The sequence below is a fragment of the Diaphorina citri genome, unplaced genomic scaffold (assembly GCF_000475195.1).
Source record: "Diaphorina citri unplaced genomic scaffold, Diaci psyllid genome assembly version 1.1 scaffold1690, whole genome shotgun sequence".
Classification (NCBI taxonomy): Eukaryota; Metazoa; Arthropoda; class Insecta; order Hemiptera; family Psyllidae; genus Diaphorina; species Diaphorina citri.
The window spans coordinates 56,997-73,817 of record NW_007379116.1 but is presented as its reverse complement, the minus strand read 5'-3'; the positions used below and the strand labels follow the sequence as shown (position 1 = coordinate 73,817).

Here is a 16,821-nt window from a genome sequence, read left to right as displayed (position 1 = left end):
TTACAAAATGAACAACATAATCTTTTATTTCTTTTACGACCGTTTTATTTTTGAGAAAGCTCTGGAAGTCGGGGAACAGTTGTTTTGTAAAACCTGGGGCACATAAAAATCCCATTCTCGTCATGACTTTTTTAATCCTTTTATTACGATTTAACTTCACAGCTCCATTTTCCTTTTGTTTTATGATTACTTTCTATTGTTTTTTTATTACTTTCAAAGCCTCCTCAACCTTTCTATGCTGTCAATAAGTCTCACAAATCTCACAATGTGAAAACCAGGTGAAATAGAGAGATAAGAAAAGCCGCGTGAATAGGCCTCGTAAAATAAATTGCATTTGACTTCTTATTCATTAAACTTTAAAATAAATATACGGGAAAAACCATGGGTAGAAAACTGTAGGTATACTTACGTTAGGTAAATAATTTAATTAGGTAGGAAAGTAAGAAACTAGGTATGTACGTACTTACGAGTATAAGTAAGGTAGGTAGATACCTACCTAAGTTAATAATTGGTAATCCGTTGAAAATTTCCGCGTTCCTTGTAGGTATTTCATTGAGGTTAAGAAGTACAATATTTTCTATGTAAGTTTTTACCTACCTAGGTATAATGTAAAATACATACCTAGAAACCTAGAGCTTAGATATAAGTATACAATAAAAGGACTTTCTAGTGCCTGTATTATAATTTGAATTTCCCTATGGTTTTTTGCTTCCAGGTTCTGCGTCGGTGACAGGTTCTACCTTTGCGAGAACAAAATCCTGTGTGAATATGATTATGAAGAGAGGATGGTGTTTGCAAACATGGCGTACAACCCCAACACTATTGCCCAGCTGAAACGACATGCCTCTCACTTGCCGGTAAGTGAAACCTTGTTTATAGAGACGAAAATACTAACGACTTACGACTGATGTGAACTACTTACGACTGACGTGACTGGAAAATGAGAGCACCTTTTGCTATGTTTGAAAAATGAAAATGAAATGAATGAAATAGGTCCTAATGGCTAACAGTAAGAAAGTCCAATGTCGAACTAAGGATTAACGTTTTTCTTGACTCAATTTTGGGTGTCAGTATATTTCTTCATCAACTCATAGAAAATAATAAATAAAATTACCTCCTTCATTTCGTCCACCTCTGTTATAGCACCCGGCTAAAGAACTACTACGGTAGGTCCTACCTATAGAAACCCAAAAGATTTGATGATTCCACACGTGTTCAGTCTAAAAATTAATAATATTATTAAATGTGACCCCAAAATGTTGAATGCTCCATTATTGACCATTTCCAGCTAAACTTCTCTTATTCATGCTAATTCTTTCATTTTTCTAATTTCTTCTCTCTCTCTCTCTCTCTCTCCATCTCTTTAAAGTTTGCCCAAAATCGCACCACTTGCTGAAATGTCTAAGAAATCCCCCAGTCCGTAGAACTAGATAGACACAGAGTATTGTCGAAAGATTGCATGGAAAGCGGGGGCAATACTTATAAGCTTATTGAATATTTGATTCATTGATATTACACAACCATCGCACGTAGACAAGTAAAACCCATATCGTACAGCATTATACTGAACAGATAGGGTGGAACAAAATGACGTACTTTTTTGTGCTCGTTGAACTTTTGGGTGGTGTAATGGGACAAGGACGAAAATGGACAAGACTGAAAGCGACAGCAACTACTAGTCTGTTCAGGTACTCGTACTATTGCGAAAGGAAAATTGAGTCCGGTCGGCTCAGTTTTCATACTAACAGTGACCCAGTTGTCCAGTTTCTGACGTGACGTTTGGGAACAGCATAAGGAGTTTTTATCAATCAGTCCCAGAAGTTGGACACCCAGTATATTTGGGTATCAAACGTACATGCTTGTGGGAATATTGGCATAATATCCCAATATTAACTGTACTCGGGTACATCTGTTGTTTTTCCACTTCGTACTTTATTTGAGTTACGTGCCCTGTTTCGGCCTCTCTATCGGGGATTTCAGAGCAGAGTTACATAGGTAGTTCGGGGAAGTTTATCTTCGGTAAAAAAAAAAAAAACGATAGACGTCTCAAAAAACTATTTTTGAGCATCTGTTGTTTTTCCACTTCGTACTTTATTTGAGTTACGTGCCCTGTTTCGGCCTCTCTATCGGGGATTTCAGAGCAGAGTTACATAGTTTGGGGAAGTTTATCTTCGGTAAAAAAAAACGATAGACGCCTCAAAAAACTATTTTTGAGTACTGTTTGACACATTAAGGTGTGCCCATACATAGTCAACCGGCCGTCAACTGAATCGTCCACACTGCCTCGATAACATAGATTCACCTCGTCGGTCGACGGCCAGTCGACTATATTTGGACACACCTTCAGTTACATCAGAAATTTATATTTCATCGGAATTCTCTGAAGATTTTTCTATCATAACTTGTTCCAAACCTACGAAATAGGTTGGGATCTGGAGTGACCTACCTCTAATAAATGAATCATTAAACCCCCGCCTCTGAAGATTGCATTTAATTGCTCTAAGTAAGATAGATATATATATATAATTATCTCCCTTGCTTTAATCCTACATCAGTGTCCACTGTTAGGGTCAGCCCAAACCATCTAAGTCTAAGATGTCCTCCAATAAGGCTAGCCACTAAAACCAGAAGCTCGAAGCTTTTTCCACCACACGCGTTCTGCTAGACTTCGTAGAACAGTGTGAGAGTCAGTGGTCGGCCTGATGGTCGGCCTGACACCCATATTTATGAACAAAATGCTGGCTCTTAAGTTCGTGCCAAGCATAGTCTCAAGGCATTTGATTGGTCAATTTTGACTTGAGACTGATCTAAGAACGATCATTCTTGTTCATAAATAAGACTTAATCCAACAGCTCTTGCCTCTAGTGCCTGTATTATAATTTGAATTTCCCTATGGTTTTTTGCTTCCAGGTTCTGCGTCGGTGACAGGTTCTACCTTTGCGAGAACAAGATCCTGTGTGAATATGATTATGAAGAGAGGATGGTGTTTGCAAACATGGCGTACAACCCCAACACGATTGCCCAGCTGAAACGACATGCCTCTCACTTACCGGTAAGTGAAACCTTGTTTATGAAGACGAAACTTCAGACTGACTTATGAGTCTTACGACTGACTTGAAGTAGGTATGTACTGTAAAATAGGCCCTAAAGGCTAACGCTAAGAAAAGTCCAATGTTGAACTAAGGATTAAAGTTTTTCTTGAGGTATGGGTTTTAGTATAGAAGTATTTCTTCATCGACTTCATTTTCCAAAAATAATAAATTACCCTCCTTCATTTCGTCTACCTCTGTTATAGCACCCGGCCCCCTGAATCTTCATTTAAGACTTGCCTATTTCACCCTTTCTAAGACACTTGTGCCGTTTCAAGATGCAAAGTTCGCCTAATCTTAAACTTATTACAATGTCAAAGATAGTTTACTTTCGCCGACGCCACCAGACGAGAGGAAGGGGATGAAGTGTCTCAAAAATTGAAAATAATAATGCCCCTTGAGGCGTCTTACTTTTGGTGAAGTTTTCCCGAAGTTTGTAATATTTCTACCAAGGACTCGGGGATTAAGTTGCCGGTAAATCCCCTCGTGTTTTGTCTCATCTTAACCGAGGCCGTCGCCTCTTAAGATGACAGGTAAACAATAGCGTCTCACCTGGAAGCGAAAGCTTTGCCTATATCAAAACATGATAATCCTCGAGTAAGGACACCAACGTCGGCTAGGGAGATGAGATGAAGTTTTAATACCAAAAGACGGCGTTCAAGGGGATTCGTTTTTCGGAGATGTTAGAAGTTTCAGCATCGGCATCGCCTTTGGGTGGAATATGGATCCTTCGGTGGAACGTTTTCAATTAAAATATCGGCTCATTTCTCTATAAGTTTGTTAATCCGTCAGAATGTAAGGGGATAAAGGGTAAAGGATGTTTAGGCTAAAAGGGGCCCTATTTGAACACCTTCAATAGATCTGTTCCAGGAATCGATTGTTCGAGTCTTTTTTATTCTTATCGATAAATAATAAAATAACCTCTGAGTCCTATGACCGATCAACAATCAATTGAATACCCTTATATTGAGGGTGGCTGCCATTTTCACTGAAGCAAGAGTTTCTTTCCGAAGTTTTTTTTTTCTCAAGCATACTGTGGCTGTGTGTTGCTCATTATTTCCGGATTCCATTCCTCTGCTCCTCCCATAGTATTTCTCGACTGATACATGGGCTGATCACTCATTCTAATCTGAGACCTAGTCCTGTTGAAAAGTGGTGTGTTCGGGTGTATTGAACTTCTGTTACTGCTTGATCCAGGTCTCTGAGGGGCACTATTCCAAGGGTTCTGTTGAGAGTACTGCATTGGTTGCGGATATTGGTTTCTCGGATTCATCATTTGCTGACGATAGCTTTCATCGATATCTTCGTCGCAGATTTTGCACTTCTTGCATTTGATCAGATTGGGGATGTCGTTCCTCAGTCGAAACCGTTTGTTTCGCAGATACCGATACCCTGAAATCAGAAAAGTTGTATTTTACTTTCGGAAACGATTCGGATAGCGAGTCATCTGGGATTTCCTTTGGTTTAGGATAGGCACTATCACGACAAAAGAGGGGAAATGAGCTTCAAGAGAGGCAAAATTCCGAAAGGAAAATGCGACCAATGTGGAAAATTGGCAAGGTGAGCTTACACTTCAGTTGACCGTACTCGATCAAACTCCTCTGGAATGTCCAACAAAACATGGTAAGGACCATGAGATTATACCAAAGGGCCTAAATCACCAAATATTCCAAACTTACCGTCCATTATTGTGTGTCGAAACAGATGCAGACCAATCACAAACAAGAGGAAGAAAATAACAAACAGGTAGTCCTTGTTCCGCGAATAAAATCCGTAGAAACTTGTCTTCAAATTTTCATAGTGGAAGGAGGTCGTAATGTGCGAATTTTCATCTTTCACGATGTCCAGAACCATTCGACTGTTCGGTTGGACCATCGTGGTGAATGTTCCCCGCCTTTTGGTGGATGTGTTAGGTGTGCTTGTTTAGTGTTTATTTGTGTTACGTAGTTGAGAATGGAATTCTGTGAAAGTGTAATATTTAGTGTGTTTGTGTGGTTTAATTTTATGTGTTCGGTTTGTTACTGGCATATTTTTGAGAGATGTTTGGCTTGATGCTCTATCTAATACACGCGAACCACTGGTTATTCTCATGTTATTAAAATAAATGTTAAAATATGTAAATATTTACTATCTAAGAAAAAAAATAGGAGTGTCAAAAATTACTTTGGAAGACTTAGTTGTAGGTAGGTACCTAAACAAGAACACAACTATGTACCTACCTAATTACGAAAGGGGAAAGATGTTGGATAGTGAATGAGGAGAGAGAGAGAGAGAGAGAGTGAGAGAAAGAAAGAGACAGAGAGATAGAGGGAGAATGAATGAGAGAAACAGAGAGAGAGAGAGAGCTAGAAAGAGGGAGATAGATTAGAGAGCTTGACTAATTGAGGTAAAGATTGGAGGAGATTCATTATTTTCCTCCCCTCCTCCTCAAATCCTAAAGAGAGGGAGGGGAGATGGTACTGGGGGTGGGAGAGGACTGGGAGGAATATGGGGGTGCACCGAGAGGGCACATGGTGATTTTCCCACTCAATTAGCCCCCAAACTGATTACTTTTTTTATAGGGTCTAATTTTTTTCCCGTTTCTTTTGCTCTACCTAAGTTTTTTCTTCCTTTTTTTTACCTTTCCATTTTTAACGATAACACCTGTTTTCTCTTGATGGAATCTCTTGTGTAAAACAAATTTTTGGTAGTTTTTATATGTAGTTCTTATTTATTAATTGATAATAAAGATATCCTGGATTCAAATGCCATCTAAGACATAAAACTCTATAGGTAGGTATTTGAGTAATTCCTCATCCAATTTAGATCTAATGCTCATTGTTTTTAACCCAGTAGTTCATAGTGTTCTATTTTTAAGACAGTCAGAAAATTAGAGAATCGTCGGTATGGACGTTTTTTTTTTTTTTTTTTTTTTTTTTTTTTTTTTTTTTTTGTGAAGCAAAAAACGTTTATTTTTCCTACAGGGTGAATGAAACATTATTACCTATTTTAGAATTTTTAGGTGTAAAAGAAACTTGGTTCATTCTAGGTAGGATAAAGGATAACTGACCTAAGTTTGTTTGTTACCCTTCAATTAATATCGACATTTCTGGATAAATGAATGCTATGACCCCAAGAGAAAGACATATTTTTCTATGGATCTAAACTTAAGGACAAAGTTTTCATAGAATTTTTACACACCCTGTAAACATATCTGAGATGATTTTCATGCGTGCTTTGTAAGTTTGTGTATGTCTCCCTCTAGTATTGTGGCAAAGTATTTAGTCTTATCACAAAGATATTCCGAACCAGGGCCGAAGAGGCATAAGGTTTCATGAATGGGATTGAAGATTCATTATCAATAGCAAGACTTCAGCCTTGAAGTAAGCTAGAGAACTCAGAGCTAACGTCAAAATTCAGGTGCCATTGACAACCTCTGTAGGTAGTTCATATTGAGACTTGAGAGGATTTACAGACCCCGTGATAAAAAAAAAGATCAAGGCATTTTAAGCCAGAAAATCACCCGTTGAAATTTTTGGTACCTTATTTTTTGGACACCCTGTAGGTATATCTGCCTAGTTTTGTATCTACTCACTAGTACTCACATTAATCTCACCCAACTTTAGTGGGCCAGGAAAATATAGCAGCACGTGACTGCCCAGATGGTCACCCATCCGTATACTAACCACGCACAACGTTTCTTAACTTCACTGGTCCATGGGGAACTGGTGTATTCGACGTGCTATCGCCGCGTTGAATTTTGCCTTCAGTTTCACTGTCAGAGAAGTATGTAAACATTTGAATTTATTTTGAACTAACCTACAGATATGATGTAGGTAGGTATAGAATAAGTCTAAGTCTTAAAATACGGCCTGACCTTTGAAAAATTCCTTTGTTGAATGTTTCTATCTCTACAGTTTATTTTTCCTCACTCTGAGAACAAGCCTTTTTTTTATGACATCAAAAAATGTTTTCAATATCCTTCCTCTGAGAGATTTTCCGTTTAGTAGCCTTACTGCTTTGGTGTATTCTGCGTCCATAAGCGCATTGTGCCTTTCTTCTTTGGATGATACTTACAGGATTTATGGTGTCCGTGGAGGTAATACCTACCTACTCAAAGGGAATTTTCTGGAAAAGAATAAAGAACTACTACGGTAGGTCCTACCTATAGAAACCCAAAAGATTTGATGATTCCACACGTGTTCAGTCTAAAAATTAATAATATTAATTAATTGGACTCCAAAATGTTGAATGCTCCATTGTTGACCATTTTCAGCTAAACTTCTCTTATTCATGCTAATTCTTTCATTTTTCTAATTTCTTCTCTCTCTCTCTCTCTCTCCATCTCCTGAAAGTTTGCCCAAAATCGCACCACTTGCTGACGTGTCTTAAGAAATCCCCCAGTCCGTAGAACTAGATAGACACAGAGTATTGTCGAAAGATTGCATGGAAAGCGGGGGCAATACTTATAAGGTTATTGAATATCCTCTAAAGGCCCAGTGTCCAAAATTTTGGACATTTTTTTTGTAGTCATAAAAGCCCAGCATAATTTTGTATCTTGTAGTCATAAAAGCCCAATGTCCAAAATTTTGGACATTTGTTTTGTAGTCCTAAAAGCCCAAGAAAAAAATGTTTTTGAAATAAAATAAGTATTAGATATTTTTAAAGTAGAAGTGTTTTGGCCCATGTACACATAATTAATTTTTCCATTTTTCAATAATTACTCGAGTTTTCTTAGGGTTGAAAAATGTCCTAAATTTTGGACACTGGGCCTTTAAGCATACAAAATCCCAAGATGTATTCTGTACCTAGTATAGGTAAAAGATATGAATTGACCCTTCTACTTATTAGTTTTGTTTAACATGTTTGTATTACTAGGGATAATAAAACAATTTATTTAACGAACAAATAAAGAAGTAAGCTAATAACCTGTATTGGTATAAATAGGGCCATCGGCTATAGTAAACGCCCTATATGACTGCGACCTGGTTAGATCTTTTGTGACTTGGGTTTGGTTAAATACCCGCGCGACTTTCAGTTGCGCGTAGTCACCTGCAAAACCAAACTTATGGAAGTGATAGAGACTCTCTATAATTTTCAAAGTGTTGGTTTTTCAGGCGACTACCCTCTACTAAAAGTCGAGCGACTACGCTTCTTCCATTGTGCGCCGGGCCTCTGAGTTTAGAGAGATGCAATAAGGCCTAGCGTGTTCAAGTGACATATTCATTAAACTTTAAAATAAATATACGGGAAAAACCATGCATGGGTAGAAAACTGTATACTTAGGTACGTTAACGTTAGGTAAATAATTTAATTAGGTAGGAAAGTAAGAAACTAGGTATGTACGTATACTTACGAGTATAAGTAAGTAGGTAGATACCTAAGTTAATAATTGGTAAACGTTGAAAATAATAGATATATATATGTAATAGATAGAGGAGTTTTCCGCGTTCCTTGTAGGTCTTTCATTGAGGTTAAGAAGTACAATTTTCTATGTAAGTTTTTACCGGTAGTAGAGGATGGGTCGTGGGTAAATAAAAATTGGGTATTTAACCGGGTATTTATCCACCCCCAGGGTGGGTAAATACCCGGGTATTTAAAAAAAAAGAAGAAAAATATACAAAAAACATCGTCACTTGATTTTTTTTTTTTTATTAATTTCCCGGGCACAATTCGACTGAGGCGCTTCTTGAAAATACCCGGGTATTTATAAAAATTGGGTATTTACCCGGGTAAATACCCAGGGTACTATACCTACCTACCTACCTATAATGTAAAATACATACCTAATAGAGCTTAGATATATACAATAAAAGGACTTTCGTTCATTAAATTTCTAGCCCAAGAGGACCTCCTCCTTCTTCTTTTTCCTCTCCCCCTCCTTCCTCTTCTCCTCATCCTCCTTCTTCTTCTTCTCCTCCTCCTTCTTCTTTTTCCTCTCCTTCTCCTCCTCCTTTCACTCTTTTCATCTGCTTTTTTTTAGCATTGCCTAAAAAAATGTCCTGCATTACGTATTCTCTGATGCATCATGATTTCGCTATTAGCTTACATAATATTACGACATTTTGTATTACTGTATGCTTGTATACAGAAACGTACATGCTTGGGAATATTGGCATAATATCCCAATATTAACTGTACTCGGGTACATCTGTTGTTTTTCCACTTCGTACTTTATTCGAGTTACGTGCCCTGTTTCGGCCTCTCTATCGGGGATTTCAGAGCAGAGTTACATAGTTCGGGGAAGTTTATCTTCGGTAAAAAAAAGATAGACGTCTCAAAAAACTATTTTTGAGTACTGTTTGACACATTAAGGTGTGCCCATACATAGTCAACTGGCCGTCAACTGAATTGTCCACACTGCCTCGATAACATAGATTCACCTCGTCGATCGACGGCCAGTCGACTATATTTTTGGACACACCTTTAGTTACATCAGAAATTATCTTTTCATCTGCTTTTTTTTAGCATTGCCTAAAAAAATGTCCTGCATTACGTATTCTCTGATGCATCATGATTTCGCTATTAGCTTACGTAATATTACAACATTTTGTATTACTGTATGCTTGTATACAAAATGTACAATATTGTATTCTTGTATCGTGTTGAACAACATAATCTTTTATTTCTTTTACGACCGTTTCATTTTTGAGAAAGCTCTGGCAGTCGGGGAACAGTTGTTTGTAAAACCTGGAGCACATAAAAATCCCATTCTCGTCATGATATTTGTTAGTAGAGATTATTGTAGATTTGCAGAATGTTAGGTCATGTAGGATGTAGAGCTTTAACTGAATGCATTTTGTTGTGTTGTGTAGACTTTCTTTTTTTTTTCTCCCCCCCCCCGTTTTTTACTTTTTAGGAACTAAAGTGTAACTTACATAGGTAGGTATAGGCACATATTTGTACCTTTCTTTGCTGCTTTAGGTAATCCCGTTCAAAATAAGCAAAATGAGTAGTTTGCTGGTTAATTTAAAATATGCATTGTGCAAAATTTCCCTTTCGTATAGCAGACAATTCTTCAACATGTCTAGTGCATTAAAAATGCCACCTTCTTTTTACACCAATAAGCCCTTACAAGAATAAGTATAACTATATTTGTAATGTATACGTAGGTACATAATATTATGTATTTATAGGACCATGAACAGGAGTATGGAAAAAAAAGAAAACAGGCAAAATCTCATCTTGTCGGGCATAAATATTTGATATTTTTTTGTTTTCGTACGATGATATTTATTTACTGTGATACTGCTAGGGCGTGATAGGAAGGAAGGAGGGGGAGAGAGGAAGGGGAAGTCGTAGGAGGAGGGGAAAGGAGAGTGATAAAGGAGAGGGAGAGAGGAAAGAGAAAAAGGGGGTTAGGGGGAGGGAGAGGTAGAAGGGAGGGGGAGAGGGTAATAATGGAATTCCAGTCTCACCCCTCACCCTTCAAATGGGGACGAAGATGGTAGGGGGGTGTCCAAAAAGTCACGTATATTTGCCAGTCTGGGTTAGGTTTATTTGGGAGAGTGTACAATGTACATCAGGGATTCCTAAAAAAATATCACGGTACCCTTTATTTCAGTAGTTCCCACAGCCAACCTTCTTGGTTTACAGCACTTTTTTTCCAGCAACAAATTTTTACTACCTATTATGTGATCAGCACCTTTTTTTGTTGGCAAATTCTTATTGTGATCAAATTCTCGCGGATTCTCGAGGAAATCTGGATTCCTTGTCTTATCTGAAATTCAAACCCTCGCCCTCCTGCTTGCAAAGCGAGCGGTTTCTGTGGAAAGCGACCAATGGTAGGTATATCGTGGAAGGCTAGATAAGTAATATAGGTATATCGTAGGTAGGTATTTCCTCTCGTATACAATACATAATTATGTGCATAGGTACTTAGGAGTATGTATTACGACATTTACTCGTATTGTCGTATACTTAGAATCTAACTCATATAAGTGAGAATAGCCTACAAAGTAAATGTCCAAAATATTGGACCCTGGGTCTTTAGGCATACAAAACGCAAAAAGTGCTTGGGCCTTTAGAGGATATTTGATTCATTGATATTACACAACCATCGCACGTAGACAAGTAAAACCCATATCGTACAGCATTACACTGAACAGATAGGGTGGAACAAAATGACGTACTTTTTTGTGCTCGTTGAACTTTTGGGTGGTGTAATGGGACAAGGACGAAAATGGACAAGACTGAAAGCGACAGCAACTACTAGTCTGTTCAGGTACCCGTACTATTGCGAAAGGAAAATTGAGTCCGGTCGGCTCAGTTTTCATAATAACAGTGACCCAGTTGTCCAGTTTCTGACGTGACGTTTGGGAACAGCGGAGTTTCTATCAATCAGTCCCAGAAGTTGGACACCCAGTATATTTGGGTATCAAACGTACATGCTTGGGAATATTGGCATAATATCCCAATATTAACTGTACTCGGGTACATCTGTTGTTTTTCCACTTCGTACTTTATTTGAGTTACGTGCCCTGTTTCGGCCTCTCTATCGGGGATTTCAGAGCAGAGTTACATAGTTCGGGGAAGTTTATCTTCGGTAAAAAAAAGATAGACGTCTCAAAAAACTATTTTTGAGTACTGTTTGACACATTAAGGTGTGCCCATACATAGTCAACTGGCCGTCAACTGAATTGTCCACACTGCCTCGATAACATAGATTCACCTCGTCGATCGACGGCCAGTCGACTATATTTTTGGACACACCTTTAGTTACATCAGAAATTAATATTTCATCGGAATTCTCTGAAGATTTTTCTATCATAACTTGTTCCAAACCTACGAAATAGGTTGGGATCTGGAGTGACCTACCTCTAATAAATGAATCATTAAACCCCCACCTCTGAAGATTTCATTTAATTGCTCTAAGTCTAAGATGTCCTCCAATAAGGCTAGCCACTAAAACCAGAAGCTCGAAGCTTTTTCCACCACACGCGTTCTGCTAGACTTCGTAGAACAGTCTGAGAGTCAGTAGTCGGCCTAAGACTTAATCCAACAGCCCTTGCCTCTAGTGCCTGTATTATAATTTGAATTTCCCTATGGTTTTTTGCTTCCAGGTTCTGCGTCGGTGACAGGTTCTACCTTTGCGAGAACAAGATCCTGTGTGAATATGATTATGAAGAGAGGATGGTGTTTGCAAACATGGCGTACAACCCCAACACGATTGCCCAGCTGAAACGACATGCCTCTCACTTACCGGTAAGTGAAACCTTGTTTATGAAGACGAAACTTCAGACTGACTTATGAGTCTTACGACTGACTTGAAGTAGGTATGTACTGTAAAATAGGCCCTAAAGGCTAACGCTAAGAAAAGTCCAATGTTGAACTAAGGATTAAAGTTTTTCTTGAGGTATGGGTTTTAGTATAGAAGTATTTCTTCATCGACTTCATTTTCCAAAAATAATAAATTACCCTCCTTCATTTCGTCTACCTCTGTTATAGCACCCGGCCCCCTGAATCTTCATTTAAGACTTGCCTATTTCACCCTTTCTAAGACACTTGTGCCGTTTCAAGATGCAAAGTTCGCCTAATCTTAAACTTATTACAATGTCAAAGATAGTTTACTTTCGCCGACGCCACCAGACGAGAGGAAGGGGATGAAGTGTCTCAAAAATTGAAAATAATAATGCCCCTTGAGGCGTCTTACTTTTGGTGAAGTTTTCCCGAAGTTTGTAATATTTCTACCAAGGACTCGGGGATTAAGTTGCCGGTAAATCCCCTCGTGTTTTGTCTCATCTTAACCGAGGCCGTCGCCTCTTAAGATGACAGGTAAACAATAGCGTCTCACCTGGAAGCGAAAGCTTTGCCTATATCAAAACATGATAATCCTCGAGTAAGGACACCAACGTCGGCTAGGGAAGTGAGATGAAGTTTTAATACCGAAAGACGGCGTTCAAGGGGATTCGTTTTTCGGAGATTTTAGAACTTTCACCATCGGCATCGCCTTTGGGTGGAATATGGATCCTTCGGTGGAACGTTTTCAATTAAAATATCGGCTCATTTCTCTATAAGTTTATTAATCCGTCAGAATGTAAGGGGATAAAGGGTAAAGGATGTTTAGGCTAAAAGGGGCCCTATTGGAACACCTTCAATAGATCTGTTCCAGGAATCGATTGTTCGAGTCTTTTTTTTTATTCTTATCGATAAATAATCAAATAACCTCTGAGTCCTATGACCGATCGACAATCAATTGAATACCCTAAGATTGAGGGTGGCTGCCATTTTCACTGAAGCAAAAAGAGTTTCTTTCCGAAGTCTTTTTTTTTCTCAAGCATACTGTGGCTGTGTGTTGCTCATTATTTCCGGATTCCATTCATCTGCTCCTCCCATAGTATTTCTCGACTGATAAATGGGCTGATCACTCATTCTCATCTGAGACCTAGTCCTGTTGAAAAGTGGTGTGTTCGGGTGTATTGAACTTCTGTTACTGCTTGATCCAGGTCTCTGAGGGGCACTATTCCAAGGGTTCTGTTGAGAGTACTGCATTGGTTGCGGATATTGGTTTCTCGGATTCATCATTTGCTGACGATAGCTTTCATCGATATCTTCGTCGCAGATTTTGCACTTCTTGCATTTGATTAGATTGGGGATGTCGTTCCTCAGTCGGAACCTCTTGTTTCGCAGATACCGATACCCTGAAATCAGAAAAGTTGTATTTTACTTTCGGAAACGATAGCGAGCCATCTGGGATTTCCTTTGGTTTAGAATAGGCACTATCACGACAAAAGAGGGGAAATGAGCTTCAAGAGAGGCAAAATTCCGAAAGGAAAATGCGACCAATGTGGAAAATTGGCAAGGTGAGTTTACACTTCAGTTGACTGTACTCGATCAACACTCATTCTAATCTGAGACCTAGTCCTGTTGAAAAGTGGTGTGTTCGGGTGTATTGAACTTCTGTTACTGCTTGATCCAGGTCTCTGAGGGGCACTATTCCAAGGGTTCTGTTGAGAGTACTGCATTGGTTGCGGATATTGGTTTCTCGGATTCATCATTTGCTGACGATAGCTTTCATCGATATCTTCGTCGCAGATTTTGCATTTCTTGCATTTGATCAGATTGGGGATGTCATTCCTCAGTCGGAACCGTTTGTTTCGCAGATACCGATACCCTGAAATCAGTAAGAAAAGTTGTATTTTACTTTCGAAAACGATTCGGATAGCGAGTCATCTGGGATTTCCTTTGGTTCAGAATAGGCACTATCACGACAAAAGAGGGGAAATGAGCTTCAAAAGAGGCAAAATTCCGAAAGGAAAATGCGACCAATGTGGAAAATTGGCAAGCTGAGTTTACACTTCAGTTGACTGTACTCGATCAAACTCCTCTGGAATGTCCAACAAAACATGGTAAGGACCGTGAGATTATACCAAAGGGCCTAAATCACCAAATATTCCAAACTTACCGTCCATTATTGTGTGTCGAAACAGATGCAGACCAATCACAAACAAGAGGAAGAAAATAACAAACAGGTAGTCCTTGTTCCGCGAATAAAATCCGTAGAAACTTGTCTTCAAATTTTCATAGTGGAAGGAGGTCGTAATGTGCGAATTTTCATCTTTCACGATGTCCAGAACCATTCGACTGTTCGGTTGGACCATCGTGGTGAATGTTCCCCGCCTTTTGGTGGATGTGTTAGGTGTGCTTGTTTAGTGTTTATTTGTGTTACGTAGTTGAGAATGGAATTCTGTGAAAGTGTAATATTTAGTGTGTTTGTGTGGTTTGATTTTATGTGTTCGGTTTGTTACTGGCATATTTTTGAGAGATGTTTGGCTTGATGCTCTATCTACTACACGCGAACCACTGGTTATTCTCATGTTATTAAAATAAATGTTAAAATAGGTAAATATTTACTATCTAATAAAAAAAAGGAGTGTCAAAAATTACTTTGGAAGACATAGTTGTAGGTGGGTACCTAAACAAGAAACAACTATGTACCTACCTAATTACGAAAGGGGAAAGATGTTGGATAGTGAATGGGGGGAGACAGAGAGCGAGAGAAAGAAAGAGGGAGAATGAATGAAAGAAACAGAGAGAGAGAGAGATAGAAAGAGGGAGAATGAATGAGAGAAACAGAGAGAGAGAGAGAGAGAGAGCTAGAAATAGGGAGAATGAATGAGAGAAACAGAGTGAGAGAGAGAGAGAGAGAGATAGAGGGAGAATGAATGAGAGAAACAGAGTGAGAGAGAGAGTGAAATATGTCGTCTACCTGTTCGGAATTGCTGAGATTTGGGAGGAAAATTTTCAGGCACGTTATTATTGTCAAAGGAGTTTTTATTTCGAAATGTTTTGAACAAACCAACATGATTTTTTAGGGGGACTGAAAACTGAATAAGGGAAATAAGATGCATTCTCAATAATTCTCATAATAGGGTCTCTCTCTCTCTCTCTCTCTCTCTCTCTCTCTCTCTCTCTCTCTCTCTCTCTCTCTCTGTTTTCCCTTCGAAGTCCAATCAAATCCCTACTGAATTATAAATCCTTTATCTATCCTTTTACCCGCATTATTTCCAACATGTATACCTATATTCAGGGTCACCTATACCCACATAATGTAAGTAAATACATCTAAATATGTATAGGTATGTATCTACCTATATAAGCATACCTCTGTTGATAAAATGTGTTTATATCTTATTAATATCTATACATGATTAGTTGAAAATCCCCGTATTAATACTAATAATTATGTATTTAGGTAGGTACTTGTTTTGAAAATTAATGAAAAATCGATATCTACGAGTAGATACCTATACTTCACAGTAATATGTATGTACCTACGTAGGGAGAGGAAGAGAGAGAAAGATAGGAGGGAGGGAAGGAAAGAGAGAGAGAATTCACAATAATATGTATGTACGTAGGGAGAGGAAGAGAGAGAGAAAGATAGGAAGGAGGGAAGGAAAGAGAGAGAGAGAGGGCGTCATTCCTTTTGTTTATAAAATACACTAAAGTTAAGAAGGTACTTGACAGAACTTGGTCTTTGAAGGAGTCAAGCGAAACTTCTCAAAAAGACAGAAACAGAAAGAAGGAAGTGGCGAAGAAGAAGAGGAAGAAGAAGAAGAAGAGGAATAAGAAGAGGAAGAAGAGGAATAAGAAGAGGAAGAACAAGGAGGGGAAGGAAAAAGAGGGGAGAAGGCGGAGAGAAGAGAAACAAGAGAAGATGTTTAGGTTGACAAGATGGTAAAAATTTCATAAACACACTTCCAACTGTTAAAACTAAACTTTTTCGTCTATTCTTTCCTATCCCCTTACCCTTTTCCACTTCCATTCTTGATAGATTATTATCAATATCAAGACTTCAGCCTTGAAGTAATCTAGAGAACTCAGAGCTAACGTCAAAATTCAGGTGCCATTGACAACCTCTGTAGTTCATATTGAGACTTGAGAGGATTTACAGACCCCTTGATAAAAAAAAGATCAAGGCATTTTAATCCAGAAAATCACCCGTTGAAATTTTTGGTACCTTATTTTTTGTACACCCTGTAGGTATATCTGCCTAGTAATGGGACAAGGACGAAAATGGACAAGACTGAAAGCGACAGCAACTACTAGTCTGTTCAGGTACTCGTACTATTGCGAAAGGAAAATCGACTCCGATCGGCTCAGTTTTCATACTAACAGTGACCCAGTTGTCCAGTTTCTGATGTGACGTTTGGGAACAGCGGAGTTTCTATCAATCAGTCCCAGAAATTGGACACAACTTCTTGTTTTATCTTGAAAGACAAGTGGCGGAAAACTTGTGAAGAGTTAAGAGTTC

The 16,821-nt window shown here is 38.5% G+C and overlaps 2 protein-coding genes across 6 annotated transcripts; one reads left to right on the top strand and one right to left on the bottom strand.

Annotated features, from left to right (window-relative positions):
• Positions 1-219: 219 nt before the first annotated feature.
• Positions 220-3,100, top strand: LOC103516886 (LIM domain only protein 3-like; the record flags this gene model as incomplete). Its single annotated transcript, XM_008481874.1, has 4 exons — positions 220-278; positions 716-857; positions 1,144-1,166; positions 2,911-3,100. Coding segments are annotated over 4 exons (414 nt in total), but the record flags the coding sequence as incomplete, so codon positions are not given.
• Positions 3,101-3,949: 849 nt separating this feature from the next.
• LOC103516882 lies at positions 3,950-14,835 on the bottom strand. 5 transcript variants are annotated; one of them, XM_008481868.2, is made up of 3 exons: positions 14,473-14,830; positions 13,919-14,181; positions 3,950-4,218 (listed from the first exon to the last, which is right to left on the bottom strand). In XM_008481868.2, the coding sequence occupies exons 1-3, from the start codon at positions 14,666-14,668 to the stop codon at positions 4,114-4,116; spliced, it is 564 nt and encodes a 187-aa protein (XP_008480090.1). In that variant the 5' UTR covers positions 14,669-14,830; the 3' UTR covers positions 3,950-4,113. The 5 variants fall into 5 exon arrangements, with proteins under 5 accessions (XP_008480090.1, XP_026684959.1, XP_008480092.1 ...); XM_026829158.1 differs by having other exon boundaries at positions 3,950-4,225; positions 13,926-14,181; XM_008481869.2 differs by lacking the exon at positions 3,950-4,218 and adding an exon at positions 13,170-13,452 and having other exon boundaries at positions 13,926-14,181.
• Positions 14,836-16,821: the final 1,986 nt, after the last annotated feature.